The 19,807-nt window shown below is 38.1% G+C and overlaps 1 protein-coding gene across 1 annotated transcript in view; it reads left to right on the top strand.

Moving 5' to 3' along the window:
• LOC131043062 (uncharacterized) overlaps positions 1-19,807 on the top strand; it is a 197,457-nt gene that overhangs the window by 170,849 nt on the left and 6,801 nt on the right. Inside the window, exons 13-15 of the mRNA XM_057976403.2 lie at positions 13,600-13,659; positions 13,836-14,009; positions 14,143-14,252. Of these exons, the coding sequence (XP_057832386.2) occupies positions 13,600-13,659; positions 13,836-14,009; positions 14,143-14,252 (344 nt within the window). The remainder of the gene's footprint in view (positions 1-13,599; positions 13,660-13,835; positions 14,010-14,142; positions 14,253-19,807) is intronic.

The following is a 19,807-nucleotide window of genomic DNA, read 5'->3' as shown; positions in this document are numbered from 1 at the left end:
GTTTTTATCTTACATTGTAATGAATTTGTTTTCCAAGCATATTGGCCATAAAACAGAACAAACATTCCCTTGATAGTCTCGTAAATTAATTCCAGCAGTAATATTATTGTTTCAGTATTATTTTAAGCATAGGAGTTTATTCCAGTATTGTTTCATTGCTCATTATTACCAAAAAAACACAAAAAAAATCTATAAACATTCAAAAACCAAAACAAATTCAAATCTACTACATTCAAAAGAAACAGTCAGCAGAGGAGAGCCAAGTTGGGTTTGGGTTGTAATTATTGTAAACCAATTATAGGTGTGTTGTCCTCATTTTTGTTTTCTAAAATGAAGGACCATTACTTGAAATTTTTGTCAAAAAATGAAATTTTTTTCTCTATGGCATGCTTCCCGAGGTAGAATTTCGCTTAATCTTTGGACTGGTGTAATCCTCAGTCTATCCTCAAACCACGTTTCAAATTTTGTTGCATTCTGGGTTTGTTTGCTATCTCTTTCCTTCAATTTTGGGTTTTTTCTCCCTGAATGCAGGGGGGAAATTTTCCTTGAATTGCAAGTTTTAATGATTTCTTTTGTTTTGGTCTTTGTAGGGAAATTTTTGGCTAATTACATGTGCACTTTATTGAAAAAAGAACTTGCAACTTACCTTTTATTTCCCCCTTGATTCTTTTTGGCTTTTTAAGTTATAATAGGGATTTTTTGGATGAGTTACAAGTTAATTTTAAATTGCATGTTTATAAATAACTTGTAATTCTTTTCTAAAACCTCTATTTTAATGCCTCTTGCATGTAATAGGGATTTTAAACCCCTATTACATATGTGCAAGTTATTAAAACTTGTTGTAGGGATTTTATTTTCCCTTTACAAGTAATTTGTAACTTGCACATCTCTCTCCAAAACCCGATTTTGCCTAGAAATGAAATAAAGTGACATTTAAAACTTGCTATCTTGCCTAGAAAACCCGATTTTCTCCATAAAGTGCAAATTGAGGAGTTTTAAACTTGTAATTGCATTTCTAAAACCCGATTTTGCTTTGTGAAGAGAAAAGTGAGATTTTAAACATGTAATATGAACTCCAAAACCTGATTTTCCCTTTTACATGCAAAATCGAACATGTTCTTTCTTCTAAAAAACCCGACCAGCCAAGGAAACGTTTTTGTTGGAAATTTGAAGCATTTTTTGTGGAGAATTTGTTGGGAGATGCAAGGCGTTTGGGATTCTTCCCTATTTTCATGCAATTGCTAACATCTTTCACGCCATTTGGGGGTTTTTGTTTGCTGATTTTCTGCTAAAACGCCTACCACATGGTTCTTTCAATCCACATTTTGGGGGATCTAAACTCCACGAAGTTGCAATCTCCTAAGGCGTTTTTGCCTTTCATACCTAGGCGTTGAAGTTGGAAGGAGATTTGACCCCTTCTTGGGCCATTTTACTTGCATTTGGTGCCAAGTTTTTCAGCTTATAGCATTTTAGTAAAAACGTGGCTAGGGTTTCGGATTGCGGTTGATCTCTATTTAAGAGCTATTCTTCCTTCTTTCAAAGATTGATCATCTTTTGAAGAGGCATTTTCAGATTGAAACAAGGTATGATTTCTTTTCTTTTCTTGTTTCATTTTCTTGTTTTCTTGTTTTCTTGTTTTTTCCTTTCTAGTTGTAGATTTGTATAAATGTTGTTTTTGTCCCAAAAATCGGTTTTTGTGAGAGAGATTTTACCCTTTGAAAAGCAATTTTTGAATTGCATTGTTCTTCCCCATTTTCCCTCTTTACTTGTATTTCGGATTTTAAATCCCAATTACAAGTTGGATGAAAATCATTGTTCTTCCCTTATGGTTAAAAAAGTTTAACCATCTTTTGTTGAAATTCCAAGTTGCAAAGATGAAAAATACCTATCCTTTCAAAATCGGGTTTTTAGAACCGGATTGCATGTCCAAAGTTCTTCCCATTTTCTTGGAAATAACATTCCTAAAAATCTTTCCATTTTTATCCATCCATATCACCTATATCTGTACTGTCCATTCACGTCATTTCCCGCAAGTCTAATTCTCATTTTTCTCTCATTTCTCCATTTTCCGTTTTACAAGTATACTTGCATTCGGGTTTTAAAAATCCGATTGCATGTGCACTCTTCCGAAACTTGTATACTTGTAAAATTTTCCCCGAGATCCGAAATTGGTCAAAGTCAAGATTCCTAGCATTTCCCATTTATTTCCCCTCTTTTTCTCACAAAATCGTGAAGTGCAAGGGTTGGAGTTCTTCCCATTTGAAGGAGGAAAAATGATGGTTGTAGCTGATTATGATGTTGCTTTAACACTTCTAAGTCTTCATCGCAGTATACCAGGTTGTCCTTCAATGTCAGATTTGCCGTCATCTCCAATTCCTAAGAAGATGAAGTATAAATATGATAAGTACCAAAATGAGGTTTCACCTTCTCAAGTCTCTTCTCCTTTGGATCACATAAAAGATATAGAGATAGGGCATGTGGACATGTCAGAATTTGTCAAGAGGGTAGAGGATCCGCAAGATAGCAATATTCAGGGGCTGTTGGACAGCCATATCCATCACGCATCTTCTTTTCCAGTGGCTGCCCTAGAACCTAAATTTGTTCTCGCTTGCGCCCATCACTTTGACAAGGAGACGAACCATTAAAAATGATGATGGTGAAGCAATAATCCGCCTTGATGCAGACACAATTGAAAAAGTCTTCAGAATACCACTAGCACCTGTTTATATGGAGTTTTCCAAAGATAGTGCAGCTGAGTACTATGTCAAAAGAGAAAAGGACTGCAAACGTCATATTAACAGGTGGATTCATGAGCCACGAGCCGCCTTCTCAAGATGGGCTAAGTTGTACCATTGTGACTTCAAGTGGGAAATTGGAGACATCATAACTGTCCTCAATAGGATGATGGGTCTTGAACATTCTAATGTTTTTGAGCCCTAGATGTACCAGTTTATCATGTTCATAAGGCAGTCCCATCATATATCATGGAGAGAAGTCATCAGTGATGCCTTGTGCGAGCAACTTGTAGCAGTCCCCTCCACCATGACCTTTTACATGAACTCATACCTGGTGTATTTGGCAGCATCACTTAGACATTTCCCTGGTCTTTCTACCAAGGGTGATCGCTCGCTTATACCGGTATGGGAATATTATGATCAGCTGCCTTTGAGACCCAGCAGACTGCATTTCAGAAGAGTTCAAGATGCATTCTTTGGTTACTTCATGTGCCAGTTTGATAGAACTCTGAAGAACATAAGGGTATCAGATGAGGCATGGGAAAGAGTGAATGAGTATGGTTGCTTGTTTCGTCAATTCCCAACCTTTACCTATATGAGAGTCAGATGCTATAGTGGGAAGCCATACATGCTCCCTAGATACTCGACTGATAAGATCATACTTAGGGAGTTGGGAAGACAGATGATGGCTGTGCACGCCCATCAGTCTGTCAGACATAAGGTCGGAATGGGGATTTCTACAACAAACCCTTTGAAAATTGGCTGATATTCTCTTGTCACATCCGTCAAAGCCAAGGTTATGGAGATTGAGATGCAGGAAATTAAACTCAAAAGGTTTAAGTCTAGAGCTGATTTTGATTACCAGGGTATGAAGGAAAAGATCAAAAAATTCCTTCGTGCACGTGTATCGTATTGAGGATATCTGGGTAGATCTCCGTACAGAAGTGGAAATTCTGAAAATGGATTACTGCAGGCTTATTGTTGAGCAGGTTATTGATTTGAACTTGGTGGATATCCCACAAGGGATGATTGATGATGGGCATGTACTAGATCTTGAATATATTTCACGAAGGGTTGAGGAAGCTCCACTTCCTTTAATCCAATGGTCGCATAAAGAATGTACGTCCATCCTTGAAAGATTTCAGCCTATCTTGGCTAACACCAATACTTGGCTCAAAGGTAATGGTGTTAGACTCATCAAAATCAAGGTCGGAAAAGAAGATGATTCTACGGGGCCTCTTGGATGTAATTCTGAGATTCAGATTGACAATAAGGAAGGTGCATCATCTTCTGGCACCAGGATCAAATTGCGAGTTAGTCGGGCAATAGTGCTTCCTCCTGAGGAGGCGACAGTTCGTGGAAAGGAAAAGCCATGGTTTCATGTTCAGGTGATCGATCTTGATAATCCATAAGAAGGACAACAATCTGATGATGCTCCTAAGTCTCCAGCTTCGAACTCATCTCATGAGATTCCTTCCTCAGTTTCCATTGAGACACCCCTTTCTCCTCCTGACATAATGGAGGAAGTGTCTCCTCAGAATGCTGTTCCTATTTCAGCATATGAGCCACTTCCTGATCATCAACAAGAGGATGTGCTGGAAATTCCTGAGGATACCCCTGCATGTATCCAATTGTCAGAGATTGATACCTCCACTTCTGGTTTTGAAGAATTTATGAGACAATCTTCATGCCCATTAGTTACTGAGCAAACCATGGTCACCATCCAAACAGATACTCCTCCCAGGGTGACCACGATTGTTCAAACAGAAACTGCTTCTCCTTTGCTCGCAGCTGCTACTGAAGGAGAGTTGATGGCTTTACCTCCATGGCTTAGTTCTTTTACTCCAAAGAGGAAGAGGCAAGAAATCTCACCTGATGCCTTTGATTATCAGCAATTTAAATAGTCCAGACCCAAGGTTGCTAAAAAGGCCGAGATTATCTCAAGAGTAATTGTTGATAGCAACACGATGAAAGTGGTTGAAATTATTCAGCTTCTAGCAGATAAGCCACTTGAAGAGATGTCAGCTGCTGATTACAAAGTCACAAGGGTAGAATTGGGCAAGCAAACGCATGAAATGGTTGAACATGATGCTCAGTATTCTGTAGCCTCACTGATGCAGCGATACGATGAACTTCTAGCTAAGAAAGATAAGCTAGAGGAGGACAACCGTCAACTCGTTGCAGCTGTTCGTAAAATCACAAAACCAACTGGCACGAGAATCAATCCAGGGAGTTGAGAAAGCTGCCCAAAAGGTACAAGCACTAGAATCTTGGGTTGATCAGCTTCATAATCTATCTGCACAAGTCTTGAAGGAGGTTTTCCAAATGATGGTCAAGTTGAAAACCATTGAAGAACAATTGAACCAAGTTTTTGATACTTTCAAACGGAACTTGGGAAAGGTAGAAGGCAACTTGACTATTTGGCTTAAAATTCCTCAGCAAAAGTTAAGTGTTCTTCTAGAACGTCAAGTAGTTCCTTCAAGAGTTGTGTACTTGGAATATCAGGAGCTCTTGGAAAACAAATCCCTTGTTCTTAAGTCACTTATTGAAGACATTGATGATGCTATGAGGCTGCAAATGGAAGTTTTTCAGGATATGGTCTCTCATTGTCAGAAAGCTTCATGCACCATCATGGGTCATGATGGAGAATTGTTGATAGAAGAAAAGGTTCTTTCTGATCTATAGTTGAAGATCCGTCAAGAGTGGAAAAGTGAACCATTTTCAGTAGCATCCATTCAAGCCTTAGTGACTTATCAAGGTTACTTGCGGGAAAATCAGTCTTCCTTTGGGAGAAATAATGCCACAATCCTTCGTTGCAGCGATGTTGTCGTGAAAACCATGATCATGGCCAAGAACACCCATGAACTGGATCTTGATGAGTTGCAAATGATCATCTAGAAGTTTGAAGGATTCATGACTTCACACACTACAGCTTAAGTGTTTTTCAACACTTAGTTGTATTTTTCCAATTTGTAATCTTTTAGTTTTAGTTTTTCTTTTGACAAGTTATATGTAAAAACTTTTTGTAAATTGCAAGTCAAGTCTTTACTTGCACTTTTGTAATTACATGTAAAGCAACTACAAGTTGTGTTCAGTTAGGACTGTAGTTGGAATAAGTCATAGTTAGTTATTGAATAAGTCTTGGTGGTTTAGAGAATCTCTCAGGTTAGTTAGGATCCTCCCACCGTTTTCTCAAGACTCCTCTTCTATAAATACTTGAGGGGTCTATTGTAATCTTTATCTTTTTGAAAGCAAGCAAAAACTCTGCCAAATTTGCAGCAAAGAAGTCTTTGAGCTTTTATGTGTAAATTGAAGAATTGAAAGGAATAGAAGAAAATTGTTCAAACTTTGAGTCTTTGTTCTACATTCTTGAGTTTATGTCCCATATTTCCTTTCTTGCAAGTGTTTATTTGAGAACTTAATCGAATTTGATTTGCAGTCTTTGAGCTGCAAGTATTGAAGATTAATTTAGTTAAAGTAGAAGTTGTATTGGGAAAAAGCTGTAAGACTTTGTTCTTACACTTGTTTGTAACAAAATTTAGAAGTAGATTTTATGAGAAATAGCTGTGAGTCTTTGAGCTTATACTACTTCCCATTGTTTTAAGCATAAAAGAATAAGATATTCCAGTCTTTGAGCTGTTATAATTTGTTCTTGATAGAATTAGTATAGAAAAAGGGTAGATAGGACTTCACATAATCAAGTCTTTGAGCTTGATATTGCTGTCCCGTCCCGAAGGAAGTGACAGAAGTCTTTGAGCTTTCAGGAAACTTCATTTCCTTTCTCTCATTTCATTTCAAAAGTTGTTACTGCTGTTTTATGTTAAATTGCTATCACTTTTCTGTGAAGAGAAAATGATATTGACTTTCTTGAAAGAAGAAGAAAGACTGTAGTCCCATCCTATATAATTTTTAAAGTTGTAGCTAGATAGGGGGAGCCTTCCCTTAATTAGGAGATTTTTACTCACACACTATGGTTGAAACCACAATTTTGTATACTTCCCCAAGTGTACAAAATTTTCAACCAACAAGGTGCGCCCATTATCAAGTAAAACTTCACATTTGTGGCCCTCCTGGGAAAGGGATTAAAATGTGTGAAGGGCCAAATAAGAAGGGGTTGTCTCCCGCACAAGTATTGGGATTTATTAGAGAACTTAAAGCTTATAGTATGGCAAAGAGAGCAAAACTAAAAGTTCATCCGTCTGCAAAGAAAAAAACAATGACTTCATAGATCATCAACTAAAAATGGCCTCCCAACATCCTTTCTTGGAGATACCCTCTTATGCAAGCTGAAGTAGAAAATCCCAATCTTTCCTGTAAAAGAGACCCATTGGACAAGGCATTTAAAAAGGAAGCAGTAGATATTGTAGAGCAAAAAATTGCATGTTGCATCTATGGTAATGGTCTTCCTTTCAACTTGGTGAGATTACCATGTTGGTGGGACATAGTGGTGGCAATCAATAGTGCACCTCTTGGTTTCACAAGTTCTAGGTATGAAAAGGTGCTCACCACCTTATTGGGAAGAGAGAAGAATTTGGTAGAGACATCACTCAAACTAATTAGAGATCCCTGGGTTGAATCGAGAGTTTCTATTGTTTTTGATGGATATAATGATTGCGAAAACCATCCATTAATAAATGTTATTGCAGTGTCTTCCAAAAGGACAATGTTTTTGAAGGTAGTTGATTGTGACGAACAAGTAAAATATGCAATGTCCATAGAGATGGTGGGTCATGAAATTGCTGTGCAAATCATTATAGACAATGCAAAGGTTTGTAGGGCTGCAGATGCTTTGGTTGAGCAAAGATATGACCACATTTTTTGGACACAGTGTTGTCCTCATTTTTGTTTTAAAAAATGAAGGACCATTACATAAAAAATTTGTCAAAAAATGAAAATTTTACTCTATGGCATGCTTCTCGAGGCAAAATTTCGCCCAATCCCTGGACTGCACTAATTCTCAGTCCATCCTTAAACCACGTTTCAAATTTCATCTCATTCTGGGTCCGTTTGCTATGTCATTCCTTCAATTTTGGGACTGCAAGTGGGAAATTTTCCGTAAGTTGCAAGTTTTAATGTTTTCCTTTGTTTTAGTCTTTGTAGGGAAATTTTTAGTTAATTACAAGTGCACTTTATGAAAAATAGAACTTTTAACTTGCTTTTTATTTCCCCCTTGTTGCTTTTTGACTTTTAAGTCATTGTAGGAACTTTTTGGGCATATTACAAGTGAACTTTAAATTATAAAGTTAAAATAAAACTTGTAATTCTTTTAAAAAGTTCCACTTAAGTGATTTTAAGTTATGGTAGGGGTTTTTCTCCTCCATTACAAGTTTTATAAAGTCACTTTAAGTTGTAATAGGGATTTTATTTTCCCTTTACTAGTCTTTTGTTGAGTTGTTTAAAACTTGTAATGGGACTTTTATTTCCCTATTACAAGAATTTTAAACTTGTTGTTTGCTCTCAAAAACCCAATTTTGCCTTATGAGGGGAAAAGTGAACATTTTAAACATGTAAAAAGGTTTAAAAAACCCGATTTGCCTTATGCATAAAAAGGTGACATTTTTAAACTTGCAAATGGGTTTTAGAAACCTGATTTCATGTGTTCTTTGCAATTTTAAACTTGTCATTCTTCCTCAAAAACCCAACTAGCAATATTGGAGGATTTTGTTGAAGATTTCCACTGATTTTTGTGGAGAAATCTTAGGAGGAAGGTGTTTGGATTCCTTGCTATTTTTTAGGCATTTTCCAACTCTCTTCATGCCATTTGGAAGATATTATCGTTGGTTTTATGGTGTTTTAACAGCAAAAACGTTTTTGAAAAATGCCACGATTAGCCTCATTCAAGTGCCACGAATCTTGTCTTTCCTAAATCATTTTGGCTTGTCTTGCCTAGGCGTGGAAGTTGGGTGCTTTACTTGACCGATTCTTCATGCTTTTAATGGGCATTTTGATACATATGACGTTTTTTCAAAAATGTGGCTAAGGTTTGAATCTTCTTCTTTTGTCTATAACAGATTCTTTCTCTTCATGATAGTTATATGTTTTGTTTTGTTCTTGCCTAAAATTGGTTTTGTGAGAGATTTTCCCCTTTGTTCCAAGTTTGCAAAGCAATTTGTGAATTGCATTGTTTGTTCCGCATTTTCCCTCTTTACTTGTATTTGGGATTTTAAATCTCTATTACAAGTAGGATGAAAATAATTGATCTTCCCTGATGATTGTAATATTTTAACTATCTTTTGTTGAAATTCCAAGTTTCAAAGATGAAAAATACCCATTCTTTCAAAATCGTGTTCTTAGAACCGGATTACATGTTGAAAGTTCTTCCCATTTTCTTGAAGATGATCTTCCCAAAATCTTCTCATTTTCACTCATATTCATTTCCATCATCCGTACATACCATTCCCACCATTTCATCCACTCATTTCACACCTTCATTCATTTTTCCCATTTAAAGTCTTCACTTGCAGTCAGCCATCCAGAACCCGAAATTGGTCCAAAATGCACTCAAAAAACACTTGAAAATGAGATTTAAAGGTCCAAATACAAGTGCAAACTTGTAGTTACACATTACACATATGAAGTTGCATGTTTCTTTCCCACAATTGCAAGTTAATGCTCTTGTTTTTTTCCCACACATGTAATACAGCTTCTAGAACCCAAAATTCACTTGTGAGCCCATTTTTGCATCAATTTATCCCTTCCCTTGTCAGTCCGGTTTGCACACACGACCTACCAAATCAATGGATTAAGGCATGGGCCTTATTTTGCAAGTAGATTTCAAGATTGGATGATGATACAAATAAGAGATACAACAATTCATGGTTGAGAGCATAGAATGCTTTCAAGACAAAGATGGTCATGACATAAAAAGAGGAAGGCAGCCCTTTCCCTCTTGAAAAGCTAGTACTACCCCAAGCAAGAAGATAAGGGTGCAAGTTCTCGTTCCGGTTCAAGATGTCTTTACCAATCCATAATACTTCAAGTTCTAGCATCCTGAAGTGACATGAAGATCATCACAGACAAAGGATGATGCAGTTAGAGTTGTGTCTTTAGACACATAGAATAGTTTTAGTTATGCATTTGTAATTTTGTTTTGACAAGTTACATATAAAAAAAATAACTTTGTAATTGCAAGTTAACTTATTACTTGCACTTTTGTATTTACATGTAAAGCAACTACAAGTTGAGTTCAATTAGGACTGTTGTTGGAATAAGTCATAGTTAGTTGTTGAATAAGTCTTGGTGTTTGAGAGAATTTCTCAAGTTGGTTGGGATCCTCCCACCTTTTTCTCATGACTCCTCTCCTATAAATACTTGAGGGGGTCTATTGTAATTTTTATCTTTTGGCAATGCAACAATATTCTGCCAGTTTGTATGTGCACTCTAAGACTTTGAGCTTAGATGTATATCAGATTGCTTTCAATAAAAGATGCAAGTTGTGTTGAGACTTTGTGCCAATTCAAGTTGTTATGTGACGACATTTTCTGGAGTTGATTGTGAGTTTTGTTCTATTATGAAAATGAGATTTAAATTCAATGTTGTAGACTTTGAGCTGCTAATTGTATTTAGACTTATATGTTTGGTTTTTAGTTTTGGTCTTGCAGACTTTGAGTTGCTTGTCATATTTGAAACTAGTGTGGAAAGCTAAAGTGAGAAGATAGCTTGTAGACTTTGTGCTGCTTCTATTTTTAAGACTTGTGCATTTAAGGTGAAGTGCATCATGTAGTTAGACTTTGAGCTGCTACATATTGTGCTTAGTTAGCAAAAAATCATCTAAAATAGTTGATAGGAGAATAGATAGTTGAAGACTTTGAGCTTTCTTTTTGTTTTCCTGTCCCGAGGAAGTGATGGAGGTCTTTGTGCCTTCATGGAAACTTTGCCTCCCTTTATGTTCCAAAAATCCTACAAAAAGTCTCATTTTTGTATTTACTGTTTTAAGTTAATTTGCTATCACTTTTTTGTGAAGAGAAAAGGATATTGGCTTTCTTGAAGAAAGAAGAAAGACTGTTGTTTCATCTTGTTTAGTTTTAGATTAGATATAGATAGGGGGAGCCTTCCCTTAATTAGGAGATTTTTACTCACACACTCTGGTTGAAGCCACAATTTCGTATATTTCCCCAGGTGTACAAAATTTTCAACCAACACATCGCTGATACAAGCAATTGGCACTCAAATAGAGTGGGTGAAAGAAATATACCAAGAGGTTGAGGTGATCCAAATGTTTTTGACAAACCACCATGTCACAAGCCATTTTCAGGAGTTTCTTGAAGTTGGAATTGTTGAAGGTAAATTTAATTTTATTTATGCTATGTTTAATATGTGTATTAATGTGTTAATGACATTTTTTACATGATCCTAGGTAGCTAAGACATGATTTGCATCACATACAATAGAGATGAGATGACTTTTGAAGGTGAAAGAGGCATTGAGTGCCATGGTTATTGGTAAGCGATGGGGTGTTTGGAAGCAATCAAATTCAAAGAGGGCCCAAAAAGTTAGGTCATTAGTCTTGTATGACAATTGGTGGGGTTGTGTGGAATATGTCTTGAATTTCACTGAGCCTATCATGAGTTCGATCAGGTTTTCTGATATAGATACATGTTTGGGGGAAGTCTATGATGGCATGGACACCATGATAGAAAAAATGAAAGTCATAATAGCACAAAAAGAGAATGAGCCTGAAGAAATATTAATTTTCCGACATGGGCCGACATGGGATCTAGGTTCTTGCCCATTTCAAGTTACCGTTGAGAGGCCCCAAAATGGGCCCTGATTGGGAGGACCAGAGTGAGGGCACACTGGTCCTTGAGGACCAGGGCGCCAACGCTCTGGTTCTGACTAATCAGGGACTCAAAATTTAGGGGGAGAAAGCATAGGTGCTGGAAATATTGAGTTTGGTGCATGGTGTGAGAGCAATTAGGGCTCCAATCAGGCCATAGGGGATGAACACCAAGGTGAAGGCCCAAATGAGGACAAAATTTTAAGGGAGTACAATTCAGAACACTACAGGCCCCTTGGCCCCAAGTATTGGCACATCCATCTTGGGGTTGGCGTACTTGATGAGGGAACCAAAACTGTTGCATCTCCCTATCAAACGTTTCACATTGATTCCAAATATGATTCCTGTTGGAAATCAGATAAATAATTAGTAATCTTATATTTCTTGTTAGGATGCTAGGAGACTATCTTCCTTAACCAAGCATGGGGGCATGGAATGCCTCTCCAATTCATTCAGCCTCTTGGCCCACAAGTATGGCAGGACCTCTAGTCAATCGAACTTAGGGTAGCATGCTTGATTAGGGAAGACCAGTACTGCTGCATCTTGTTAACAGATTTATATTGAGATAAATAAATAAATACAATATACTTGCATGCCAATAACTTTCCTTAATATTATAAACTTGGTGATTCAATTTCACTTGATTGATGGATTGTTGTTGAATGATTGATATTTGTTTGAATGATTGATTTATTGAATGAATTACTTTGATTGTATAATTTGAGGTATTGGTGAGTGATGATTAAGCGATTGTTGATTAGATGATTGATGAGTGATGATGTAATGACTGTTGGTTTGATATATGAATGCTGATTTGATAGAATGATTTGCTGATTGATTGTTTGCTTTATTTGGTAATTGATGATTACTTTTCTGGATTCATGAGTGATCTTTAATAAGTGATCCTTGAATGCTTGGAATGATTTATCCTTTATACTTGATTGGTGAAAGTGTCACCACCTTTCATAAGAATTTAGTCACTACCCTCAATTGCTACCTTTTGAGAATAATAAATCATTTTCCAAATGGATCTCCTATGGATGTCGTCCTCAAATGAAACCTTCTCCCCTTTATATCTTCCAGTGTGAGGGAGGAGTCACATGTCTTCATCATGTCTGCTCTTTGCAAAGGTCACATCCTTTCACAATTACCACCCTTTGAAAGAGCACAAGTAAGTAGAGATAAGTATGAGCCCAAATCAAAAAGAAGGGAAAGAGGGAAATATTCCAAAATGCTTTGATAGACTCTAAAAAATCCTGAGGGTTCCAACTCTACACAAATTAATGAGGAATCTAAGCTGCATTAGCTGGAATGTCAGGGGTTTGAAATCACTTGACAGAAAAACTTCATTAGAAAGTTTGTAAACCAGTTTAAATCTCTTGACCTTGGCTTTTTCCAAGTAATCAAAGCTGTGGGAATCATGCTTGAAACCAATTTGAGATTCATTTGGAAAGATGTTGCCCGATATTGCAGTCAGCATGAGAAGGGAAGGGGGGATTTGACATTCGTCTCAGCAATAAATGCTCTAAGTATATAAAAGATCCAGGTTACTCTCATTGCAATAGAGCTGTTTGAGTAATTTTGGAAACAAGTGAATTGAAATTTCGAGTGTGCTCAGTCTATGCCCCTAATGACTACATAGAAGAATTAATTTGTGAAAATGGCTTTGTACATGCAATTGTATTTGAACAAAATTACTCATTTTGTGTTTAAAATTTTTACCGTACATTGTATGATTCAAATGTTTTAACTTTACATTTTCAACCTTGAACAGGAATGGAGTGTTTCCTCAAGCTTTAAATACATATGTAATATTTCTATATTGAATACTTGTATTTGTATTTGAATAAAAAGCTTGAATAGCCTTGCTTCAATCAGCTATGGACCAATACTGCTTTATGCATTTTATCTGTAATGAAAGTTAGGAGTTATACTGTACATTCTATGGTTCAATTGTTTTACATTCGCATTTTAGGTGCTGAACATGAATGGATAATTTTCTTGGGCTTTATGAGTTTTGGTCCACAATACATCATTTGAAGTTTCTACATCTAATTTAAAGCATTCTGACATTCCTATCATCTGCAGCGCAACACAATCTATTCACGCGTTGATGCAACATTACATAAAATTCGTGATACAACAAAGGTATTGTTGGGATTTTACCCATTTTATATCAGTGGTGCAGATGTAGGAACATTTTCATGAAAGATATTTTCTTTGGAATTCTATATTCATTTGCATGGAGAAAGATGGTTGCAAGTTTATGATTCTTAGCCAATGCAATTACTTTATTTGAATTTTCTAACACATGATATCTATAGCTTGTTCAATCCTTTGCAAATGAGCACTTGAAAACACCTATTGGCGAGCCAGTGAAAGGGCAACGCAAAAAGACAAAAGTGGAGTTGTGGCTTGACAAATTCTACACAAAGAAAACCAACTTACCAGAACCTTTTCCACATGAACTGGTTGAGCGTCTAGAAAGTTATCTTAGTGTATGGCCTTATACTCTATTGATATTCTTTTATTATTTTCTACTTGTCAAAATGTTTTAGCAACAAACTTAAAATTTAGGCTGTTTAGTTTGGTACTTGTTGATTTACCATTTGAAATTTGTCTTCTTTGCAGAATCTTGAAGAGGAGTTGGTGGGTCTGTCCTCACTGTTGTATGACCACCGCTTGGAAGATGCTCATCGTAATTCCTCCGAGATCTTCCAAAATGCAGCATATACCCAGGAGTAAGTGTTGTAATGGAAAATCAGCTTCAGTTAGATCTCTTTCATTCATTAAACTGGTGATCATAAAATTTTTGAGATTTTAATTACATGTTTTAATTAAGATCACTGAAGTATAGCACATCAGCTTGCCCAGCAAGTTGTCCAATGGATTCGCTCTCTAAGATGCCCGATTCGCTGATTGTTCTTGCATAAGGCTGATTGCACTTCATAACGATATTTGTTGTGTAGAATGAATCTTGTTTATATACAAGATTCATGTTCAAGTCTTCTAAGTCGGCCTTAACTAATTTCTTTATTTTACATATTCACTTTGCACTTTGGCACCCAATTTGGGGCCTACATAACTTGCAACTTGTGACACGTTTCCTGTTTGAGGCCCAGCCCTATGAAATGCTTAACCACACGTTTCATTTAGGCCCAACCCTATAAACATAAATGCTTAACCACACGTTTCATTTAGGAATACATAATGTGTTGCGTGGGAACATTTATGGGTCCACACGTTTAGGAAATGGTCCTGTCATAATACAAGATATGGTTATTGGGCCCAACCCATTACATGACTAATTCACACGCCACATAGAAGAATGGGTCCAGCCCTATTACTTAAGTTGAATTCTAATGTTGCCTTCGACAATCAGAATTCAACTTTTATTTTTCTACCTAGTTACAAAAACCAACAAGAGAGTGCGCTGTTTGTCAGCAAAATAAACAAGAGCATACATACCCTGCTGGTTTACTTCAGCCACTTCCAATTCCTGACAGGAAGTGGGAATGTCTATTTATGGATTTCATCATAGGGTTGCTGAGAGCACAGGGACGTGATTGCATATTTGTGGTTGTGGATTGTTTGACGAAGTATGCCCACTTCTATCCGATTACCACCACTTATTCTGCTATTCAGGTAGCAGAGTTGTTCTTCAGAGAGGTATTTAGATTACATGGCTTGCCTCAGACTATTGTCAGTGATAGGGACACTCGGTTTTTGAGCCACTTTTGGCAGGAGCTTTTCAGACTCTGTGGGACCGAGCTTACACCGAGCACCAGTTACCACCCTCAGACTGATAAATAATTTTGTTGTCATTATTTATCTGAAATACCACCCTCAGTCCAAAAATTCTAAAATAAATCCTAAAGGAGACGCCTAGCTGGTAGCTTCAGTTTGAGCTGCTAAACTCACCATTCCGGGTAGTTTGGACTGATAAATAATTTTGCTGTCATTATTTACTGCTGTACGGAAGCAAGGACAAATAAGCAGTGTTCCACGGGCGTTGGGGACGGGGGGACGGGGGGGACGAGGGGGACGCGTTTCCGGGACAGGGGGACCAAGGGCCTAAATTTGGGGACAGCGAGGGGACGGCGGCGGGGGGGGTGGCGGGGTGGTGGTGCTCATATATATACATATAGTACTTGAAAAACTAGTTTTGAAAAGATGTATAACAGTATAACAGTATAAGAATTAGATTTCAAATGAAACTATAGGAAATACCAAGATTACTTAGATTAGTAATACTAATTGCTAAATGCTAAATAAAATTTGACAAATGAAATTGTCAAATTGGAGATTTCTCATTTCTATCATATGAATATCGAAAAAGGAAAACGAAAATACGAATATCTGATGCCATTGCAAAGTCTATAATAATAAAGATGATTACATAATTCATCATTACAATGAGTTGAGTAGCCAAATACAAATACGTGTAGCAATAGCATTACAAAAGAGACTAGAGTCAAAGACAAAATGACAAAACTCAAAATGTAGCTAATGGAGGCCTCTAATCATCTGCGAACTCCTCCTCACTGGAACTGTTGGACTCTTGAAGATCAAGGTCCCTCAAGCTCACACCAACTAGCCCTGTATCTGAAGTGGTAGGATCATCCTCATCAATCTGTGAAGGCTCCTCTGGCTCTACATCCCATCGTGCCGCTGGACTCTCGTTGTACACGAGTGTCTTGCGGTCTATGAGACGCAAAGCACTGTGTATAGCCACAAGCTTCTTTGCTCTCTTAGAGGTAAGTCTGTTTCTCTTAAGAGAGTGGATGAAGCTATATGTAGACCAGTTCCTCTCAGCAGCTGAAGAACTGGAAACCTGGGATAGCAGACGGATGGCTAGAGTGGTGGTCAAAGATTTCGGGCCATGAAAAGTCCACCGCAAAAGTGGGTCCTCCTGTGCCATAGTGTCTCTATCCATCTTTGCCGCATCTAAATAACCTCTAAGAGTGGCAAATCTTCCCCACTCAGTGCGCATTGTGCCGGCATCTCTGGAATCAAACATCTTGTCTATGCACCTAAAGAAACCCGCCTTCACCTCATCATCCTCAATCGGTGTCATTCTACCCGGTCTAGCCTTGTACCACTTAGGATTCAAGGCAAAGGAAGCCATATGCAAAGGAGTGTTCAACTTGTCCCATCTACTCTGAATGATAGGCCGGATTTGCTCATTGTAGAATGCTAGAGAGGGGTCCTTCACTCGCACAATAGCCCTCATCTGGTCAAGCATAGAGTCAATGCACTCATACACCTCTCCAAGGTTAGGTGCATCCCCATCCCCATATCTGATCACCTAGAATACTGGAGAAATGATGGAGACAATGTATTTCGCATCAATCCAAAACACATCACTCTTCACTATCTCCTTCACCCTTCTCCCTTGCTCTGTCTTGGCCTCAGCCCACCTATTCCACTCATTAGTCATAACCATGAGTTGCAATGCCTCTTGCAACTCAATCATTCTCTCCAAGAGAATGAAATAGGATGCATATCTAGTCTCAACTGGTTTCAAGAACTCCTTCTTCGCGAAGGTCCTGAAGAGTGCATGTGAAGTGTGGTGGTTGTAGATAAACATCTGCACATCTCTCGCATCGGTGACCACTCCTCTAATCTAGTCAATCTTCCCCATGTCCTTGAGTGCATTGTTCATGGCATGCACACAACATGGGGTCTACCAAATGTGTCTATAGGCTGCCTCAACGAGTCTCCCTGCTGCTCTACACACATAGGCTGCATCTGTCACTACTTGGACCACATTTTGTGGCCCAACCTCCTCAATAGCCTCCCTGAGGACCTGAAACTGGAAATCAGCATCTTTACGATGCCCTGTACAATCAACTGGTCTAAGGAAGTATGGGCCCTCTGCACATGTGACCATGACGTTGATGAGTGGACGATGGCTAATGTTCGTCCACCCATCCATAACTATGCTGCACCCCGATGCCACCCAACATGCCTTCATCTTCTCCATCAAAATATTGATCTTGGAATAGCTTTTATCCAAGATCGAGGTCCTCATTTTCGTCTCCCCTGGTGGCACATAAGATGGTCCTCCCTTGGCCACCATATCCATCATCTTCCTATAATAAGGAGACTGTGTAACATGAAATGGAATGCCATTGGCAAAGAAGAAATTGCCAATGGATTCATCTATCTCATCTCTCAGCTGCACATTAAACATATCAGCAATGGGGTTGCTCTGTGGTGTATGCAACCTACGTTTCCCAGCCCTGGTAGCAATAGAAGTGGAAGTAGATGGAGATCCAAACATCATTCCTCCCGCCTGTGAAGCATGAGAAGTATGTGGCACTGGCACATTCTGGTTGTCGTGAAGTGATGCCCTAGCAGACAAAGTAGTAGGCATTGAAATATTTGTGTCATCTAGAACCCTCCAAAGCCTGTTAAACTCAATTCTGTACTATATATTTTTGGGTTCCTCCAAAAACTTACAATGTTTCACGCCTTTTCCTCTCCAAAACAGAAAGTGTGCATTCACCCTGCTAATGCTACTGAACCATTCTCTGTCACAGATATTGCACTTCCACTTCCTTGTTCCCCCACTTAAATGTGATGCAGTGCCTTGTACTGATATTCGTGAAGCAAACTGTTTTAGAGGAGACTTAGGATCAAAATGACCCCTAGCATATGGTGCCAACAACTCTGAAGGCCAACCTGTACTAGCTGGTGCACTTGCCATAGAACTAGATTGGGCTCCAGGATCAGCCCCATGGTCACCCCCCTCATTTTCAAGTTCATATTCTGAATCATTCTCACTATGAGAGTGGATTTCCATGTCATCTTCACTCATGCCTTGGGAGCTCATTGTGAAATTAACACTGCATTTCACAAAATAAAAATAAAAATAAAAATAAAATCAGCCTTGTTTAACAATATATTTTAAAATTTTTTTCCTATTCATCTCAAAATGAGATTTGATGTTGAATCTTGAGGGCAAAATGATTCATCATTTTGCCCTCAAGATTCAACATCAAATCTCATTTTGAGTCTTGAGATGAATAGGGAAAAAAAAACCAAAAATGACATAGAACAATGAAAATCAGAAAGTAAAACAAAAAAAAAACAAGAAGAAGTTGAAAAACCCTACCTTGTGCTTGAAGAATCTCTCCAAAATGTAGAAGAATCTTCTTCTTCCTCTTCTTCTTGCTTCTTCTAGCTCCTATCACGTTTGCAATCACTTTTCTCACCCCTTCAATCAATCTTCTTCAAGTATTTCCTCCTCTTCAAGTTGCTGGAAAAAAAATCAGTTTTCCAAAATGAAAGTGAAATCCAAAATAAACATGCTTTTGTGTTGTTTTGAGGGGTAGGGTGGGGCCCACGTCCAATTAGGGTTACCCCTTAACCCCCCCCCAAAAGGCACATGTTTTTAAAAAACTTAAAAAAGTGCCTTTTTTTGCGTGGGAACACGGAAGACGCCCAGGCGTCTCCCACGGAGACGCCCAGACGTCTCCCAGGAGACACCCAGACGTCTCCACGTCTCCCGTGGAGACGCGGGGACGTCTCCACGTCCTGGCGGCATTTGGGTGGCGGTGGCGGGACGGCGAGGGACGTCGCGTCCCCGTCCCCCCGTCCTCGAGACGTCTCTGACGGGGGGACGCGTCCCCGTGGAACACTACAAATAAGGGGTTTCATAAATTTGAGGTATTTGACAATAAATCTTCTTGGACTTGTCTGATTTCTTTATTGAAGGTGTTTATGCAAATTGGATGTAATAAGGGTTTGATAATCCTAATTTTATGAAGTTCAATTAATTTCCAGCTCTTTCCAATGTTGCTTTTTGGATACTATTTGTTCAAAACTAGCTTTGTTGTTAGAAATTGCAAAATACAAAACATAAAACGCAACTGGTTCAACTAAACCTCCGTTGTCTGAGTCGAGAACCCTTGGTGGGTTCCTACAGATCTAGTGTTCATAATATGACTAGATTCATTTCCAATAAAACATTAAAACGAAAAAACAAATCAAAGAAAGGATTCGACTTCTCTATAAACTTGGGCATTGGCTTTCATTCAACTCACAAGTTGCTTCTCAAAGTTGAAAGTTAGAGCTCAAGAAAGAATTTTTTCAAGTTTGAAGGCAAATTTTGAAGTAATTGCAGGCGCAAAACAATTCCCTAAGAGAAGTCAGACATTTGAAGATGAAGTGGAAAGCAATTACTCAAAGCAACTAAGGAATTTCCTTTAAATTTTCAGGTTTATAACAGTTTTGAAGGCAGATTTTCATAATTTCCGTCTGTTTCACACTTCAAGATTTCCTTCTTTCA

Source organism: Cryptomeria japonica, chromosome 7 (genome assembly GCF_030272615.1).
Source record: "Cryptomeria japonica chromosome 7, Sugi_1.0, whole genome shotgun sequence".
In the NCBI taxonomy this organism is placed as follows: domain Eukaryota; kingdom Viridiplantae; phylum Streptophyta; class Pinopsida; order Cupressales; family Cupressaceae; genus Cryptomeria; species Cryptomeria japonica.
The sequence above is the reverse complement of the archived record's forward strand: the minus strand, read 5'-3'. Positions and strand labels throughout refer to the sequence as shown.